The sequence below is a fragment of the Drosophila takahashii genome, chromosome 2R (assembly GCF_030179915.1).
Source record: "Drosophila takahashii strain IR98-3 E-12201 chromosome 2R, DtakHiC1v2, whole genome shotgun sequence".
Taxonomy (NCBI): domain Eukaryota; kingdom Metazoa; phylum Arthropoda; class Insecta; order Diptera; family Drosophilidae; genus Drosophila; species Drosophila takahashii.
The window spans coordinates 1,850,851-1,871,818 of NC_091679.1; the positions used below are offsets into that span (position 1 = coordinate 1,850,851).

A 20,968-nucleotide genomic window follows, 5' to 3' on the forward strand; every position below is an offset into this window, starting at 1 on the left:
AAAAATGAAGTCACCAAATTCTTCGAGGAAATTGGTGATTTCATTACACACGTGGTTGTTATTCATTGTGCTGCTGTTTCTTGTTGTTTCTTGATGTTGTTGGCGCTGTTTGACTGTTGATGATGTTGTTGTTTGTTGATTTTTGGATGTTGATGATGTTGTTGTTTGTTGATTTTTGGTTGTTGCTGTTGTTGTTTGTTAATTTTTGGATGTTGATGATGTTGTTGTTTGTTGATTTTTGTTTGATTTTGTTTGTTGTATAGTTGATTTTGGATGTTTTATAGTTGTTTTTGTTGATTTGGTTTGTTGATTTTTGGTTGTTGATTAGTTGTTTGTTGTATAGTTGTTTTTGTTGATTTGGTTTGTTGATTTTTGGTTGTCGTTTTGTTGCTATTCCAAACTTATGTTGCTGCTGCTGATATTATTAATCCCGACCTTCAATTCGAACTGAAGGTTCTTCCCAGTAACTTCTGACTTTTATCCCCTCTTCATATGGGGAGCAAAAATTTTCAACCACCATTCCTTCCCTCGCGATCATCCCTTTGAGAAAATTAGTTAGACAAATGCAAATGTGATTAGAAACCGAGTAGTCAACAACCTGGTTGCTAGGACACGGTTCACTTTCACCCCTCCCTCGCCATCAAATATTCGATGGAATCAACCAATGAAAATAATGCAAGTCTAATTTCTTATATTAAATTTAAGGAAAATATTTTCATCAACCAATCAATTCGTTGCATCTCTAATTTCCTATATTAAATTTAAGGAAAATATTTTCATTAACCAATCAAAACTTTGAATTTTGTAATTTTCAAACTAAAGTTTAGGTTCATACTAATAATCTAACCTCAAAGTTATATTGACTTTGTGAAAAGAAAATAAAAATTTAAAACAATCTACAAATTAACTACATTACAAGTGACTTTGTGAAAAGAAAATAAAAATTTAAAACAATCTACAAATTAATTACAATTGTAATTCTTTCCAAAATAAAAATTAAAATGAATAACCAAACCCAAAAATATTGTGAGTCATGCCGTCGTTTCATCCCGGTGGGAGTTCAATAGAATCACCATGCACGAACCGCGAACCACAAGATGAACGCTATGGTACCTTTGGATGGAAGAATTAAAAAGATTTCGGATGGATTCAAGGGTCGAATCCTTCATTATATGTTTGTTGATGAAGGAGAGGAATTAAGATACCCGGAAGAGTTCCTCTTCGAAGCAGGAGAGGCTTTAAAATCTCATTTATTTAATGTGCTTCAAAGCTACATGTCCGGTAAAGTTAATTTTGAGCCTTTTGCGGAATATATGCTCGTGAAAGATGACGATTTAAAAACGGAGACTAAACAAATTCAAAGCAAAATAGAAGTTGTTACATGCCACTCGGATTTAGACCGCATATTCACCAATCACTCAGACCATCTGAAAATAAAAATGGAAGAGTTTCAGGAAAGGGATAGCGGGTGGACCCTATGTTACGTCGGCATATTAGTGCCCCAGTCCTGAGAAGGACTTGGGCCGAGGAAGTTGCGACCTGAGCAGGCACGCTGGCTGCCGGCTAAGCTCGCCGTATTTGGGGTGGGTTCTTTGGAAGCCACTTCCTCTCCAACATAATGAGAATAAATTTATCGTGCCTGAAAAATGGATAGAATTCGTAAGGTCCGTTGGTCATCTGTCTGCACTGCCCCACAAGCTCAGCTGTAGCTTGATCGTAACACGATCGGGCTGTGTTTCGGCCACATTCCCTCCCCTTCACACTTCGTGTGCCAAATGGATCGTCGCGGGCCGCGCAATACGATCCCCTAATGTCGCGGTCGTCAGTCAAAAGTTGTGTCACTGTTCTTGACCCCTTCTTCCATGTTTACCAGCTCCCCCCCTTTTAATCGGTTTCTACCAACACATTATGAGATTCAATTCACATTATAAATTTATTGTAAAAAGGTTTTGTGTATGTGTGCATGATGATTGGCAAAAATATAGAATAGGTGTAAGTGTGTTGATGAAAAAAAATATAAAAGAGGGTAAATTAAATATATAAAACGTTTATGAAGACTAATACTAAAAGTGTCAATATAAAGATACAATATAAATGTTGTGTTCCTTTCAAATTATGGTGATTATGTAGTGTTTTCTTTTTGTTTTGTTTTATTGTGTGTTCTTAGAACAGATTAATTATCTTTATTAATCATAAAAATAGTGACATCACCTAACAAACTGTTGGAATTGATTTCTGAATATACTCGTACATTGGGTACCGCGCCTACTATCATAGCTTTTTCTTGTTTGTTGCAATGAATTAATGGAGAGAAATCTAGTCAGAAGGTCTCAAGGTATAAATTCTCTAGTTCTGTTACAGATATCGGTAGATAGACTTTGGATAGCAAATATTTTACTTTAATAGCGAAATGGGGTTCTCTTGTAAGAGTAGTTAACATCGTCTGTGTTGTGATCATGGTGAAGTTGTACATATATATATATATATATAGATTTAGAGGAAAACAAATATAGAAACTTACTTATTGATGTCCTGGCGATGAGATCTCGACGCTCCGGATGCTTTGGGTTTTAAATAATCATTAAATTGGGAGTATATATATATATGTATATGTAGGTGTATTAGTGCACTTAAAAATAATATTTTTGGGTAAGATATACATTGAACATTGCGTTTTTCACGTAACTATTAATTTTAATTTCTTATAAAACACTGAACAGAAAAATAATGAAAAAAAAAACTATAAGAATATGGAGGGAATGAAAGAAGCGGCACTCGGTCATCCAGGTGAACTTTACTGCGGGAACTTCTCAATGAGCTTCTTATTACACATGCACGTTTGTGTGGTGGCGGATTTTGTTTTGGGTTTTCTGTTCTGTTACTGATAATTATTTGTTTTAATTTGTTTTATTGTTAGCGTTGCTGCCTTTGTTGTAGTTTTTCATTGCAGTGGCTGTCAATGATTTGATTTAATTCATTTATTCCCTTTTTATACCCTTGTAGAGGGTATTATAATTTCAGTCAGATGTTTGCAACGCAGTGAAGGAGACGTTTCCGACCACATAAAGTATATATATTCTTGATCAGCACCAATAGCCGAGTCTATCTAGCCATGTCCGTCTGTCCGTCTGTCCGTCTGTCCGTTTCTATGCGAACTAGTCTCTCAGTTTTAAAGCTATCGCGATGAAACTTTCCCGAAGGTCTTCTTTCTATTGCAGGTAGTACATATGTCGGAGCCAGCCGGATCGGACCACTATATCTTAAGGCTCCCAATCAAATATAAGAAAATTCATTGTAACTTTGTAGGAAGTAGGCGTTTTGATTCTTCACTACTTAAAAACAAAATTGAAATAAATCGAAACGCTGAATCTGGAATCCCTGGAACTGCACCGAGTGAGTATTCTTTTATCTACAAGGGTATATAAGCTTCGGCTGGCCGAAGGTAGCTTCCTTTCTTGTTTCTTCTGTACTTAATCCCGGCTTCTTTCGGGCCAGTTAGAGGCGGCGGCTACGATCCTCTCTAGTTCGTGTCCCTGATCCCGACGGCGTTGTACTGTTTTCTTGTACATTCGGAGTCCTCGAAGGACTATAAGGAGCACTAGTAACCCGGCAATTAGACACAAGACATTAAAGACTTTTACGATTTCGTCCTTGTGGTCGATCACTTCCACATTGTTTATAACGTTGGCAGTGTTGCCTTCCGCTTTTGAAACTTTGGACCCCATTTTTTTTTTATCTTTGGTCCTTAAACTGAAGTTCCGTGAAACGCGAAACAAGGATTCATGTTCACTGTGTTGAACTTTCCGTCGAACGGATTATTTTTGTTCTTTGCGCTCGATTGGTATTATTGCCGGCCGTACCTGCGAATCTGACTGCCTTCTCCGTAGAGTCATAGTTCTTTTATACCGTAGTTAGAGCTTTTCTTTTTGCTTCCGGGTTCTTATTTTCGTACCTAAGTGTTCCCATCTAGGTACTCATTTCCCCTTGTTCTAGCTAACTGGCCCGCTTTGGATTTAGCTAGCATCAGTTTTCGGGTTCATTTCAGTCTCTCGTTGCTTTTTACTGACCGATACATTATTCCATTGAATTGCCCAATTGGTGCATTATATTGCATTGTGCAAAGCTGGTCTTTCTTTTTTCTTTCGCAACTTCAGAGACTGTGGCTTCTGCTGTCCCCCTTTTTGCCTCGCTTCCCGCCATAACCGGCGCTCGTAACAGGCTCGATGTCGTCGATGCGGATTCCGTATGGAACGACCTCGCAAAAAGGATCCTACGACAAGCGGTTACAGGGTGTTTTCTCTTTTCCATGTGCGTGAGTCCAGCCCAACGTGTGGCCTCGACCCATACCCTGGGATACAGAGTCTCGTGGTCTATCGACTGAACTAGCCGGGATATTTTGCTGTGGCTATTGTCAATATCTTCCCCCTTTTTTTTTTTTTTTGAAACAGAGTTTTTTCTTTAGTATTTTTATCTATATCTATATTTGTATTTATTTATTTATTTTTTTTTTATTACAATCTGATCAGGCTCTTGGGTGCGGGTCGCGTCACCCATCCTTCCAGCCGCCGCAGCTCCATTCGCGTCCGGTAGATGGACAGGATGTTCCAGTCCACATTTCCATAGACCCTCTGTAGGTGGTCCTGATCATCTGATATATCCGTCTTCATTACTCCAATTTCTTCCCGGAGGCGGTTTGCTTCCTTCTCGTCCTCCTCTTGCCGAACTTGTATTAGTTTTTGCCGGATTTGGTCCTCCCTCCATGTTATCATATGTTTGAGCCAACCAATTAACTCGAGGGAATGCTCAAGGAAGGATATTTTTTCTGTTATCTCCTTCTTGATCTCGCGTATATCCCACGCGACTCCATTAAACCGACGCTTTTGGGGCCTCATGGTCATTGCAGTCTGATTCGGATTTGTCGTGTTGTCGGGTTTATATAGCAGGTCTCTCCTGGCCTGATTCCGTAATTCTTACAAACTCTCTTCACCGGCGGGAATTTTTCGGATTTCATTCAGGGGTCAGGCTATATACAGGTCTTTGGCATGGTATACACCAACACTTTTGCCAACTCCATTGCCTAATTCGTACAACGAGTTCCCTTGTCGTTTAAGTATGACACACCGAACTCGGTTTGGCCCTAACTTTGCATTATACCCTTCCGCTCGGTTACTTTGCCGGTAGTTTTTTCGGTATACCACTTGTCCCACTGCAAACTCAACTTCTCTGCTGCGGGTATTATATGTCCTTTCCGCTTTCTCGTGTGCACGGGTTAAACCTTTATTCACTCGATCACGGGTTAACTCCATCTTGTCCGCTAAGCACACTACTTGATCGGTTGCTGAGACCCCGCCAAGTCGTCTCATTATCGCATACGCACTGGCGTGCGTGAACATCCGTGTCCCAAACATCGCATAGTATGGTTCCAATCCCAACGCTTCATGATAGCCACTTCTTAGAGTACACGCTATTCGACTTAAGTGGGAGTCCCAATTCCGCTGGTCTTTCTCAGTCGTTGCGCGGAGCATTTGCAATATGGATCGGTTTACCCTTTCAGCTGCATTAGCTTGTGGAGCATAGAAGCCAGTTCGTATGTGTCGAATTCCATGTTGCTCGAGCAGTTCTGCGAATACCTGAGAGATGAACTGCTTGCCGTTATCGGAGTGTATAAACTCTGGCACTCCAAACTGATGAAAAATTGACTTCTCCAGAAAGCTGACGACTCCTCCAGCGGTGGCTTTCCGCATTGGTTCTAACCAAACGAACTTAGTAAAATGATCTAGACATACAAAGATTACGGTATTTCCAGATTTTGTTCTGGGGTATGGCCCCATGAAATCAATATATAATCTTTGCCCAGGGCGTTCTGTTATGATTTGTTTGCCCATTGGGGGTCGGTTCGTTTTGTTGGCGGTTTTGCTGACTTTGCATACTTCACAATTCTTTATTACTTCTTGTACGCTGACTGTCATGCCGGGCCAGTAATAAAACTGTCGAATTCTTTCCAGTGTTTTGTGGATCCCTCCATGACCTGCCGTCTTGCCGTGATGAGCTTGAAAGGCGATCTCCTGCCTAAGCTCTAGCGGAACCCACAGTTTCCAAGCTCGGTCTTCGGTAATTACTTCTCCCGACCGGAAGCCTAATCGCTTGTACACATAGCCTTCCGAAACCTGAATGTCTGGTGTCCTTTCTGCGTGCCTCTCCACTGCCAGAACCAGCTCTCGGTACTCTTTTGACTGGAATGCGTCCGCCTTTAGATCCACTTGGATTTCTGCTGGGTCTTCTGTAGCTATCTCGTCCATATGTGTTCTCGAGAGCGCGTCGGGAACTACGTTCAGTGCCCCTTTCCTATGCTCAATCTGGAAATCAAAAGCTTGCAATTTTAAACTCCACCTTGCCAGTCTTCCTGACAAATCTTTTTGTCCCATGAGCCTCTTTAAACTAGCATGATCCGTGATTACTTTAAAAGGCATGCCTTCCACATATGGTCGGAATTTACTAATACTTAAAATCGCAGCATAACACTCCAGTTCCGTAATGAAATAGTTCCGCTGAGCTTTATTCAACTTTGCAGACATGTATGCGATTGGATGCTCTCCGCCGTCCTCGTCGGTTTGAAATAACACGCCTCCTACTCCCGTTGTGGATGCGTCGCATTGAATTGTGAAGGGTTTGGAGAAATTCGGGGTTATTAGTACTGGCGCGGAAACCATGCTGGTTTTCAGAGCCTCAAATGCTTTCACTCCTTCTTGGTCAAGTTCATATTTCTTAATCCGATCTTTTTTTAGACTCTCATGGAGCGGCGCCGCCGTTTGTGAGTAATTCTGAATAAAACGCCGATACCATCCTGTCATACCCAAAAATCTCCGCATTTGCTTGGCGGAAGTGGGCTGCGGAAACTCTTGAATCGCCTGTATTTTGTCTGGTCTGTTTTTATGCAACCTCCGCCTACAATATACCCTAGATATTTAGCTTGGCTGTAGCAGAATTTACTTTTATCCACGTTAATCGTCAGCTTTGCCCTTCTTAAGCAGTCACTGACCTGCCACAACATATTTAAATGTTCCTCGAACGTAGGTGAGCATACCAGCAGATCGTCGAGATATACAAATACATTCTCCCGAAGTGCAGCTGGAATAACTTTGTCCATTAGTCGGCACATTCTCTGTGCTGCATTGCATAAGCCAAACGGCATAACCGTAAACTGATACAACGGCCGACCTGGCACGGTAAAAGCTGTCTTCTCCCTGCTCTTGGCTTCTAAGGGTATTTGCCAGAAGGCGTCTTTCAAATCGATTGCCGAAATATAATATGTTTCTTGCAGCCGACTCAATAAGCCCTCAATGTGTGGTAAGGGATACGCATCTTTTACAGTCCGGGAATTTACTTTGCGGGCATCTAAGCAAAGACGGTTTTTCGTGCCTTTCTGCACCAAGGTGACTGGGGAGCTCCAGCTACTGTTACTTTCCTCAATCACTCCCAAACTTAGCATTCGATCAAGTTCGGCAAACACCAGCTGTTGTTTTGCTGGCGAGATGGGATAATGCCTTTGCTTAATCGGCAGATTTTCCTGGGTAACTTCTATGACATGCTCTTCTAAACCAGTCTTCCCTAAGCCCATGTCTGAACATGATGGAAAGGTTGCCACCAGTTGGTTTAAGATGGTTTCTTGTTCTATCGCGAGTTTATGCGGAGTGTATGCGGTCTCCTGCCGTGCCGGCTTGTCTTCTTCTATGGGTGGCACTGGATCTACCTCGGCTACCCGCACATAGCGTTGTCCTGGTAGCGGAAGCCCAAACTCCTCCCAGAACTCAATCCCAAAATAAAACGATTGCTGTAAGGCTGGCACTATCAAGAACTCTAGTTCTTTCGTTTCTTCTTCCCATTCTACTGGTAAGGTGATCATGCCCGTAACCTGGGTTTTTCCCCCGCTAGCGGTTTGGACGTTCTGCTTTGTTAGCTTTTTCACTTTCTGTTCTCGCCCTCGCAAAAACACCTCCGCTCCTTTCCCAATGCAGTTGGCGCTTGCTCCGGTGTCTAGTAACGCGACTATTTCCTCGCCATCTACTCTAGTCTTGGCAAACAAACGGTTGTCCTTTTTAAGGCTGACAATGGAAGCCACTAATTTTTTCCTAAATTCCCGTGTGGTATCCATAGAATGATGTAGGTGTTGAAGCTTCTTGTCCTTCCGGTGCTGTCTCTCGTCCTTTTTTTTATCGTCCGGGTTAAAAATTCGTGCGCGAGCCGCCTCATACTCCGTCTTCCGCTGCTGAAATGATTTATGCGGAGAAATCTGCGCCGGGCTCGCTATCGTGTTTTCTATTGCTTCTGGTTCTCGTTTGTCTGACCGAGCTCCCCTGCGTCTCTGGTCAGACCTTTCGATAAAAAAGGAGCCTGTGTTGAGTGATCCGAGTCACTTTTGCCACAGTAATGACACTGTGTGTCATGGAACCGGGCTGAGCATACGGTCCCGTCTGCTTGGTTACGGTGGCGATAGAAATCGCCCGGCTTGTTGCACGTGTAACACAAGTATGTGTGAAACGGGGATGAGCACTCTCCTTCTGCTTCTGGTCCGTTCCCTCCTGCGAAAACTTTTTTGTTTGCGTTTTGCCGGAATGGGTTCATCCTGCTCGGTTTTTCCGCCTTCGCTCCCTGTGACCGCCGGTCTTTTTGGAACGCCTCAAGTTGGTACTCTTCTGATTCGCTGTCTTCTTCCGACTCGTTGACAATCTCGTTGACGTGTCGCGGCCGTGCTCTCTTATCTCTTATCCACTTCTCCAACCGTCTTCTCTTCTTTTTGAACTCTGCTAACGAATCTATTGGAGAAGCCAACATAAATGCTCCGAGTTGGGAGTTCAAATTCTCTTTCAAAATCTCCACCAGATCTGATTCCGGAATTTTCCTTCGCATCTTAAAATGCAGATTGTGCATTGCCGAGATGTAATCGTCCAAACTCTCATTATACCCCTGGTGCCGCTCCACCAGATCTTTGATGGTAACATAATCGTTTTCCGAGGCTGAGAACGCCCTGGTCATTTCTCGTGTCAGCGAAAAGTAGCCGAATTCGTACTCATCAGCTTTGTCTTCTAACAGTTGCCAATACCACTTTAAGGCGGGGCCTGTGAGTAGCACATGAAACTCTCTGAACACCTGTTCCTCCGTGCACCCGTATAAATCCTTCATCCTTTCCACCCGAAACAGAAAACTCTCCACGGACATCCCCCTGGCAGTGCCATCAAACTTGAGATTCCACTTGTCGAGTCTGGCGTTTTGATTTCCAGCTGATCGACTAATTAGCTGTGAAACTTCCTGCATACTAGTAGTCTCTCCCCCCTCTCGTTCATTCGGAGTAGGCGGATCCCCTGAAGCCTGTCCAGGATATCTTGGTGGTTCTGATCCTGAACCCATCCCGTCGTGATTCCTATGTCTGGTATCTCGACCATTTGCTGTTGGTTCTTGTCCCCTTGCTAGTTGTGGAGTGGAGCTATTGCCTCCTGATAAGTTTCTGGGTCCCTGTGCTTCGCTTACCTCAGCGACTCGCAACTGGAGATTTATCATTTGGGTGTTTAACTCTGTGATCTGCGTTGCAAATGTTGCCTTTAGTTCGTTGCCTTGTATAATAATGGCTGACATCATCCTCTCCAGCCTACTTTCGGAGGTGGAATGACGTGGCCTTGCTCCTGTGTTTGGGAGCATGCTGGACCTTCCTTGTGGTTGGCCTAGCCGGTTTGTAACTCCCCCTACGGCTCCTAATGAATCGTCCATCCCTGAGTTGTTGTATTCCGCCAGGCTTCCCAAATTATCGAGCTTACTGCTGAAGCTCACCGATTGATTGGGTGCTGAATCCGTTGAGCGGCTGGTGCTCGCTTGCTCCTGATCTCTTCTACTACCGCTTATTCTAGCTTGACCAGCCTGTCTTGCCGCTAATGTGGATGCCCGTGCCGACCTAGTCAGAGGTAATCTTAACGCCACTTGCTTTCGTTTCCCTGCCATTAATGTTCACTAATATACTCCACTCGCTAGCTTAGCTCGTATCTGACCTACCTTACTTTATATTCTCCTACGTTTAGCTTGAGCCGTGGTAATAAGAAACTGACTGGCACACGCCCTTCAGACGACCAAAAAAAACAAATAAATATCCAAGAATAAAAACAAGAGAGAACGCTATAGTCGGGTTGTTGTCCCGACTATCTAATACCCGTCACTCAGCTAAAGGGAGTGCGAACGCTGTGTCGGGTTGGTGTCCCGACTAATAATCGTAACTCAGCTAAAGGGAGTGCGAGGGAGATAGATATATAATTTTTGATTGCGTATAACTTTTTAATGAATGGTCCGATTTGAAAAATGTCTTCTACATTTCGATAGGTATAAATATAAACCACAAAATTGCATTTATACTTCTCGGAAATCTTTAAAGATGTGGGCGCAGGACCCATTTTAAAATCTTTAGTGGGCGATTGTGGGCGTTAGAGGGGGCGTGGCGCTCGGCTAAAATAAACTTGCGCTGCGTAGGAAGCCAAAGAATATGTGTGGGAAATCTGTGTGACCTTCTAGCTTTTGTAGTTTCTGAGATCTCAGCGTTCATACAGACGGACAGACGGACAGACGGACAGACAGACAGACAGACAGACAGACAGACAGACAGACAGACAGACAGACAGACAGACAGACAGACATGGCTAGATCGACTCGGCTAGTGCCCCTGATCAAGAATATATATACTTTATGGGGTCGGAAACGCTTCCTTCTAGCTGTTACATACTTTTGCACGAATCTAATATACCCTTTTACTCTACGAGTAACGGGTATATTAATTGAGGTAAATCTTCAAATTACCAAAGTGACGGTCAAAGACGATGACGACTATATATGTGTATGTTGACGTATGGGTGTATTTATGCTGACTACACTTCTTTCTATGCATACACTGTCTTTCAATGGACAAAGACTTGAAACAAATATAAATCAAATTTTTAAGTCGGGTTTGCTGGTATGATTGGGTATATACGGGTCAAGAAACCGTCCGAAATTAAGCCCCCGAAACTACAAAAAAAAACAAACACAATAGAAATCCATGGGTGAATTTAACTGGCCTCCACCGGAGTTACCAGTTCCGCCCATGCCCTACTGACTACAGGACTACAGCCTCCACCGGAGTGCTGATTCCCCGTAAAAGATATTGTCCGAACCCCCTCCCCCCGTCATCGGAAAACAGCTAAGCTCACTCATAGACCGACGAAAAGAGCTTTATTCCAAGACACTAGGAACTGCCTCGCTGTTTCCTCTCTCTCTGGTCTCGAACCTCTCGAGCGACCTGGCATCGCCTAGTACAAACGGATAGCGTCGGCCAGAGAGATACAATTCGTCACCCGCCCCTGTAGTTGTGGTATCCATACAGACTCGAACCTCTCGAGCGACCTGGCATAGCCTAATACAAACGGATAGCGTCGGCTGTATGGATCCGGTCAGTACGCCCCCTCCCCCCTGGTCATGAGAACGCTGATCAGCCACGTAATCGCAACATCCTGACACCGCCAGTTGCTACGCCGCAGCCTTTGCAGCAACTCAGCTTGATCTGGACTCGAACCTCTCGAAAGACCTGGCATAGCCTAGTCAAGCGGATAGCGTCGGCCAAAGGAAGCCCTTGAATTAAAAAGGAACCAAAGTATAAAGTCATACCCCAATTCTGAGACAAAATTCCGATTGAGAGGCCTTCTCAATTCTGACTGTCGCAGAAGTTGCGGACTTTAAATTCTAAATATTTTGCAATCTACCATAAAACAAAACAACAACAACAAAAATGAAGCTAGCACTGATTTAAATTACTTATCTCCCTTGCGTTAACAATAGCGAAATTAAATTTTGGTATTTAGAGATGTGGGTTATACCGAAGGTAGAAGGTACACCAACTCAGACACCATAAGTATCTAAATGGTGGATCCTACAAAAATTCCTTAAAGAATATACAAAAGTCCTCCGTTGGGCGCCAATTCTGTTACGTCGGCATATTAGTGCCCCAGTCCTGAGAAGGACTTGGGCCGAGGAAGTTGCGACCTGAGCAGGCACGCTGGCTGCCGGCTAAGCTCGCCGTATTTGGGGTGGGTTCTTTGGAAGCCACTTCCTCTCCAACATAATGAGAATAAATTTATCGTGCCTGAAAAATGGATAGAATTCGTAAGGTCCGTTGGTCATCTGTCTGCACTGCCCCACAAGCTCAGCTGTAGCTTGATCGTAACACGATCGGGCTGTGTTTCGGCCACATTCCCTCCCCTTCACACTTCGTGTGCCAAATGGATCGTCGCGGGCCGCGCAATACGATCCCCTAATGTCGCGGTCGTCAGTCAAAAGTTGTGTCACTGTTCTTGACCCCTTCTTCCATGTTTACCAGCTCCCCCCCTTTTAATCGGTTTCTACCAACACATTATGAGATTCAATTCACATTATAAATTTATTGTAAAAAGGTTTTGTGTATGTGTGCATGATGATTGACAAAAATATAGAGTAGGTGTAAGTGTGTTGATGAAAAAAAATATAAAAGAGGGTAAATTAAATATATAAAACGTTTATGAAGACTAATACTTAAAGTGTCAATATAAAGATACAATATAAATGTTGTGTTCCTTTCAAATTATGGTGATTATGTAGTGTTTTCTTTTTGTTTTGTTTTATTGTGTGTTCTTAGAACAGATTAATTATCTTTATTAATCATAAAAATAGTGACATCACCTAACAAACTGTTGGAATTGATTTCTGAATATACTCGTACATTGGGTACCGCGCCTACTATCATAGCTTTTTCTTGTTTGTTGCAATGAATTAATGGAGAGAAATCTAGACAGAAGGTCTCAAGGTATAAATTCTCTAGTTCTGTTACAGATATCGGTAGATAGACTTTGGATAGCAAATATTTTACTTTAATAGCGAAATGGGGTTCTCTTGTAAGAGTAGTTAACATCGTCTGTGTTGTGATCATGGTGAAGTTGTACATATATATATATATATATAGATTTAGAGGAAAACAAATATAGAAACTTACTTATTGATGTCCTGGCGATGAGATCTCGACGCTCCGGATGCTTTGGGTTTTAAATAATCATTAAATTGGGAGTATATATATATATGTATATGTAGGTGTATTAGTGCACTTAAAAATAATATTTTTGGGTAAGATATACATTGAACATTGCGTTTTTCACGTAACTATTAATTTTAATTTCTTATAAAACACTGAACAGAAAAATAATGAAAAAAAAAACTATAAGAATATGGAGGGAATGAAAGAAGCGGCACTCGGTCATCCAGGTGAACTTTACTGCGGGAACTTCTCAATGAGCTTCTTATTACACATGCACGTTTGTGTGGTGGCGGATTTTGTTTTGGGTTTTCTGTTCTGTTACTGATAATTATTTGTTTTAATTTGTTTTATTGTTAGCGTTGCTGCCTTTGTTGTAGTTTTTCATTGCAGTGGCTGTCAATGATTTGATTTAATTCATTTATTCCCTTTTTTCTTCTGCACTTAATCCCGGCTTCTTTCGGGCCAGTTAGAGGCGGCGGCTACGATCCTCTCTAGTTCGTGTCCCTGATCCCGACGGCGTTGTACTGTTTTCTTGTACATTCGGAGTCCTCGAAGGACTATAAGGAGCACTAGTAACCCGGCAATTAGACACAAGACATTAAAGACTTTTACGATTTCGTCCTTGTGGTCGATCACTTCCACATTGTTTATAACGTTGGCAGTGTTGCCTTCCGCTTTTGAAACTTTGGACCCCATTTTTTTTTTTATCTTTGGTCCTTAAACTGAAGTTCCGTGAAACGCGAAACAAGGATTCATGTTCACTGTGTTGAACTTTCCGTCGAACGGATTATTTTTGTTCTTTGCGCTCGATTGGTATTATTGCCGGCCGTACCTGCGAATCTGACTGCCTTCTCCGTAGAGTCATAGTTCTTTTATACCGTAGTTAGAGCTTTTCTTTTTGCTTCCGGGTTCTTATTTTCGTACCTAAGTGTTCCCATCTAGGTACTCATTTCCCCTTGTTCTAGCTAACTGGCCCGCTTTGGATTTAGCTAGCATCAGTTTTCGGGTTCATTTCAGTCTCTCGTTGCTTTTTACTGACCGATACATTATTCCATTGAATTGCCCAATTGGTGCATTATATTGCATTGTGCAAAGCTGGTCTTTCTTTTTTCTTTCGCAACTTCAGAGACTGTGGCTTCTGCTGTCCCCCTTTTTGCCTCGCTTCCCGCCATAACCGGCGCTCGTAACACCTACTCCGCATAATTCGATTGGAAATGAATTTCAATCAATTTAAACCGCTTTCTGGTTCCTCATTTATCCCAACACCACCCAAGCTTTTTTCGAAAAAAGCAATAATTAATGTCCAAAATAAGAATGACTCATACTGCTTTAAATGGACTTTGATTTCGGCCCTTACAAAGGTATCAAGTAACCCTAGTGTAATCTACACCTATAAAGTTGATATAAGGGCCGAAAGATTTGTTTTAACATCTGGAATAAATTTGAACTTCAGTGGGTTAACATTCCCGCTCAAAATAAAGGACATAGACATTTTCATTCAAAAAAACGTTACATTGAGTATTAACGTTTTTGGATATGATGAGGAAAGTGAAACTATAATTGGACCTCTTTATCAATCTGGAGTTGAAAAGCCGACGCACATAAATATACTTTTCCTGGAAGGAAACGGATTCGGTCACTACACATGGTTAAAAAATATTTCAAAGTATGAATTTTACTCGTTATAGACCTACTTTTACTTATTATGTTACATTACTTGTTTGATTTTTCTTTTATTTAACAGACTAATGTCTGCACAAAAAAGTCTACATAAGGAACGGACATGGTTTTGCAATACCTGCTTAAATTTTTCATCAACTGCAAGTCACGCACTTCGCCACAAGGAGCTTTGCAGTGGAAAGGTTGTCACTCTCCCAAACCCATATAAATCGACATTGAAGTATACGGCACATCGTCATCAACTAAAAGTTCCGTTCGCAGTGTATGCAGATTTCGAGTGTATACTTCGACGTAAAAATATTGATGTAAGTCCTAAACTGTTTAATGTAAATGAACATGTACCAATTTCATATGCTTACTTTATAAAGTGTGCATATGATTCTAGCTTAGATAAATTTTTAATGGAAACGGGAGGTAATTCAGCCATAAATTTTGTCAATTCCCTTGTAAATAACTTAAAAACTATTCATACAAATTATTTGAGTAAAATTGTTCCCATAGTAATGAATCCACAATTTCTCCAAGTATGATTGTCACTTGTTTATCAAAGAATTAACATTAATACCTGGAGAAATTAAAGTTATTCCCATAAACAAGGAGAACTTCATTTCAGTAATGAAAAAAAATGAAAATGAATGTGGAAACAGTTTTGAGATAAGGTTTCTAGACACATTTAGATTTATGTCATCTAGTCTAGATGCCTTAGCGTCCAATTTAGAAGATGATCAACTTAAATCAGTAAGATCACATTTTAATTGTGAAAATGAATTTAGGCTTATGCGGAAGAAGGGTGTATTCCCATATGAATATCTTGATTCAGAGCATAGACTAGAGGAAACTAGTTTACCATCAAGAGACCAATTTTATAATCAGTTTACTGAAAAGCATTGTTCTCAAGAGGATTATAGTCATGCTGTTAAAGTTTGGACACAATTTTCCTGAAAATCTCTAAAGGACTATCTAGAGATTTACTTAAAAACTGATGTATTATTATTAACTGACGTTTTTGAAAATTTCCGTTTAATTTGCATGAAAATTTATTCTCTTGACCCAGCTCATTTTTATACAACACCAGGTTTATTTTAACAGGCAATGCTGAAAACCACTTAAATTGAGTTACAGTTAATAACTGATATTGATATGTATAAATTTATACAAAGTGGAATTCGGGGTGGTTTGGTACAATGCTGTCACAGATATAGTAAAGCAAATAATAAATATTTAAGTGATTATGATGCTAGTAGAGAGTCATCATTTTTAATGTATTGAGATGCAAATAATTTGTATGGTTGGGCAATGTCTCAACCTTTACCTTACCAAGGGTTTAAGTGGTTGTCTCCCATAGACATAGAAAATTTGGTAGTAGAAAATATTCCAAGCGATGGACATTATGGTTATATTTTAGAAGTGAATTTGGACTATCCATACAGTATCCATGATTTACATAGTGATTTACCGTTTTGTTCAACAACAAAGTTAGCCACTAATACCGAAAAAGTAAAAAAATTGATTGCCGACCTCGGAAATAAAAAAAATTATATCATTCATTATAAAAATTTACAGCAATGTTTGCTTAATGGGTTGCAGCTAATAAAAATTCATAGAGGGATACGTTTTGAGCAAAAACCTTGGCTCAAAACGTATATAGACCTTAACACCCAATATCGTCAAAAAGCTAAAAATTCATTTGAAAAAGATTTTTTTAAATTATTAAATAATGCAGTCTACGGTAAAACCCTCGAAAATATCGAGAATCGCGTTGACATTAAAATAGTTTGTGATTGGGATCCTCCACAGAATAATATTAATAAAAGTGGTCGTAAAAAATTATGTGCACGAGCATTAATTTCCAAGTTTAATTTTCAAAGTGCTACAAAACTAGAGAATGATTTCTATACAATTCAAATGAGAAGAATGTCATATGTATACGATAAACCCATGTATCTTGGGCTTACAGTATTAGAGTTATTAAAGTGGAACATGTATAATTTCCATTATCAGTATATGAAACCGAAATTTCAAGATAATATAAGATTAAATTACATGGATACAGATTCCTTCATCTATACAATTAAAACTGATGATTTTTATAGAGATATTCGGAATGATATAGAATTCAAATTTGATACATCTGGTTATTCCGAAGAAAGAGCCAACTTATATAATTATAAAAATCATACCATAAATACTTACAAAATGACAAAAATAACACTGTGCAGCATTTTTAGTGCTTTTTAAATTTACCTCGATGGATGCTATATTTTTGGATTCGTTACGAATTCCCAAGTTAAACTGCGTTTTCCAAAAAGTTCCCCGACGCAAGGATTCTTAGCAAAAGGACCTCAAAGTTCGAAAAATGCTGAAATTGGCCAACTTTGCGGAGCTCTCAGAGGCAAATGGATGCATGGTTTGATTCGATGTTAAAGTTTTTTAAAAGATACACCCTTTATCTTTTAAACCCCATAATTAAAAAATTTTTAAGATTTTTTTTAAGGCAGAAACAAATTCTAGAAAACATAGTCAAAAAACATAAAAGTATACAGCTGCGGTCAAAATGGTAGTAGTGTAGCCGCCCTGTGTATTTAAAAGTTTGTTGTTGTAATTGATCTTTTCCTGGTAATATTGTATTGATTATAATTTTACTATTAGACTAATTGGATAAGAAAAAATTACACCATGAAACTTTTAAAAACACAAGGCGGCAACACTGCTACTATTTTGACCGCAGCTGTATGTTATTCAGTTGTTTTTTGGAATTTATTTCTGCCTTAAAAAAAATCCTAAAATTATTTTATGTATGGGGTTTGAAAGATAAAGGGTGTATCTTTTAAAAAACTTTAACTTCGAACCAAGCCATGCATCCATTTGCCTCTGAGAGCTCCGCAAAGTTGGTCAATTTCAGCATTTTTCGAACTTTGAGGTCCTTTTGCTAAGAATCCTTGCGTCGGGGAACTTTTTGGAAAACGCAGTTTAACTTGGGAATTCATCACGAATTCAAAAATATAGCATTCATCGAGGTTAATTTTTGATAGTGCATAGTGTAATTCTTGATGGTAATGATACGAAGAGAAAAGTTGAGGGTGATAAAGTGTTTACACTCCCTTATCATCAAAAGGGTTTAATAGAAAGGGAACTCATATCAAATGTTCAAATCCTTGAGGGAGAGTCACTTGTTTTGGGGAGACAGGTAGATGAAATAGAATGTCTTGAATTCCAGACTGAGCAACAAAAAACTTTACTCAAGTACCTAAAAACAGAAATTGAAAATGTTGAACATGATTTACTTTACAAGTCGCTTGAACTTGAAATGTTTTATAATGAATTGCCCCCCGATCCCAAAAAACAGAGACAATTTTAGATTTAACAATGCAAAATATTTATTTAATTAGTAAGTTTGATAGAAGGTGTTGAACAATAAAAATTAACAAAATATATATAAATCTTAAGCAATATATATATATAAATGTTTATATTTTGTTAGTATAACATTAAGTTGAACGGATAACAAATACATTTCAAATAAATTGAGTATTAAATATAAAATATTTGGGTGTTGGGAAATTTTTTTGGAAATTTTTTATAAATTGGGTGAGTATATTTTATTTGATTGGTTTTGTACCCGTTGCCTATATAGATAATTCCACAGTTCTAATTCATGTGGATTCATTTCAGCTTCAGGTTCAGAATCCCTGTCTTGAACAGGTTCATCTTCTTCTTCAGCTGATTTTTCTTCCTCGTTTTTTTCCCTATCTGTTTTAGATAATAACCCAACTCTACTTGTTCAGGAGTAATTTCATTTGTTCATTACTCTCATCGCTATTGCTTAAGTTAATGTTTATATTTTGGTGATAAAGTTGTGTGATGTCATCATCAGTTAAATTAAAACTAGAAATATTATTAGAAATTGAATTTACTGAAACTACGTTAGATCCTAAAAGGTGAACATATTCAACTGAAATGAGAAAAAAAAAAACGAATTAATGAAATGAAATATTATATACTAGAGTAAATTAACTTGTCTTTTGTTTTGTTTAATATATTATTTCCTTGAGGAATTTTTATATCCTTCTGAAATAAATAAGTAATATGTTATCCCTAATTCATATAAAAGTTGTTGCGGTTCAACAACTCGCTACACTCTAATAGACATAATTTTCCCCCATCAGAGTCTATACCACTCAAGTCTAGTTCCTCAATTGTTATAACCTCTCTGTTACTTATCTTGGGTGGAGGTGGTAAATCTATTGTTTTTGGTAGAAGTGGATAGTAAAATAATTCTTCATCAATTTCTACACAGTTTATTTGAATCTTATACATATCTAGATGAGAATGTTTTTTTAACCTTTTTGAAACGTAATCGCACTGGATTCTTAAAGTGAAAAGGTCCTTATAACCGAGTTTATAATATCTATCGGAACCTCTGTTTCCTGTTACAATAGTTCCGCCCTCTCTATTTTCCCTTTCAAGCAAGTCTGATTTAAACTTCTCTAACAATTCCTTTTTAAGAAAATAATATTTTTTTTCTACACTACGCTTCTCCTTTTTATTTAAAATTTTTGACTCTTCACTTACATTATCATTATTACCATCTTCTTCATTTAGTGGCGTAAATGATTGTTTGGAGGGTGACGACAAATCATCGTACTCATCATAAATTTGGAAATTAGCTGGTGGGGGTGTTGATGATGATGTTGCTTCTGTTGTTGTTGTTTCTGAAATTAAATATCATAACAAAAGTTAACAAAAATCGAATAAGGAAAAAAAGTATTTTGTGATTGTTATTGATTTTGGTATTTACCTTGTGGTGCTTCGTCGTCTTCATCTTTATTTAGTTTCCTTTCTTCTGTAATATAGCTTGCCATTGTTGTTGCTTCTGAAATTAAAAATCATAACAAAGTTAACAAAAATCGAAAAAGGAAAAAAAGTAATTTGTGATTGTTATTGATATTGGTATTTATCTTGTGGTGCTTCGTCGTCTTCATCTTTTTTTAGTTTCCTCTCTTCTGTAATATAGCTTGCCATTGTTGTTGCTTCTGAAATTAAATTACATATAGAAATGTAATAAAACAAAAAAAAACAAATTTTTATTATTTATTGTTATTATTGTTTTTATGTTCTTACCTTGTGAGGTTTTTAGTTTACTCTCTAACTCATCAATGTTATTTATATTCGCTAGTGAACTGTTCTTAAATAGATACAATTTCAGCTGAATATTCAAAACATCATTGTTAGGCAGTAAAATTTGAATATTTGTGGTTTCCATTGTCTCGTTGTATGTCGTTAGATGTGTAGTGGGTATTACTCCCATTTCCACTACTCCTATTACAGAAACTATTATCAAAAATAGTTTTATTATTTTATTATTTTTCATTTCCACACACAATTATTAATGAAGTTTGAGTTTTAAAATTTTCATTTTTATACGAGCAATTTGAGCTCCAATTTTCACCGTCTTGTCTTGCTTGCGATCGCTACTGAAAAAATCATAAGCGCCCCAGTGGTATTTATTTAGAATTTTCAGTATATAACTATTATGTAAACGAATATAGGGATGGGGCAATCATTCATAAATATGCTGGCGAACCAGTCCAACAAACAGAAACAATATATACAAACCTTGAGTAAACATTCTTATAGCCCTCCACACGCCCTCCACAGAAAGCAGAACATTCTTATCGCCCTCCACAGAAAGCAGAACATTCTTATCGCCCTCCACAGAAAGCAGAACATTCTATCAGACTTTGCGTGTGCGTATGTGGAAACTATTTTTGACTTTGTATACGTAGGGTGCGGCCTTTCGATGCGGGCGATTGTGACTGGAAACTATTCGTGCAAAAGTATGTAACAGGTAGAAGGAAGCGTTTCCGACCCTATAAACTATATATATTCTTGATCAGGATCACTAGCCGAGTCGATCTAGCCATGTCCGTCTGTCCGTATGTCTGTCTGTATGAACGCTGAGGTCTCGGAAACTACAAAAGCTAGAAGGTTGAGATTTTCCACGCATATTCTTGGGCTTCCTACGCAGCGCAAGTTTATTTTAGCCGAGTGCCACGCCCCCTCTAACGCCCACAATCACCCACTAGCGATTTTAAAATGTGTCTGGCGCCCACACCTTTTAAGATTTCCGAGAAGTATAAATGCAATTTTGTTGTGCATATTTATACCTATCGAAATGTAGAAGACATTTTTCAAATCGGACCATTCATTAAAATG

General features: G+C 39.2%; 2 protein-coding genes across 2 annotated transcripts in view; both read right to left on the reverse strand.

Annotated features, from left to right (window-relative positions):
• LOC138912343 (kelch-like protein 10) overlaps positions 1–19,625 on the reverse strand; it is a 250,872-nt gene extending 231,247 nt beyond the window's left edge. The window contains exons 1-2 of the mRNA XM_070212997.1: positions 19,551–19,625; positions 19,325–19,464 (exon numbers count right to left, since the gene is read on the reverse strand). Coding sequence (XP_070069098.1) covers positions 19,325–19,464; positions 19,551–19,614 — 204 coding nt within the window. The 5' untranslated portion in view covers positions 19,615–19,625. The remainder of the gene's footprint in view (positions 1–19,324; positions 19,465–19,550) is intronic.
• A 73-nt stretch (positions 19,626–19,698) lies between these two features.
• LOC138912344 (kelch-like protein 10) overlaps positions 19,699–20,968 on the reverse strand; it is a 119,611-nt gene continuing 118,341 nt past the window's right edge. Inside the window, exon 4 of the mRNA XM_070213000.1 lies at positions 19,699–19,785. Coding sequence (XP_070069101.1) covers positions 19,741–19,785 — 45 coding nt within the window. The 3' untranslated portion in view covers positions 19,699–19,740. The remainder of the gene's footprint in view (positions 19,786–20,968) is intronic.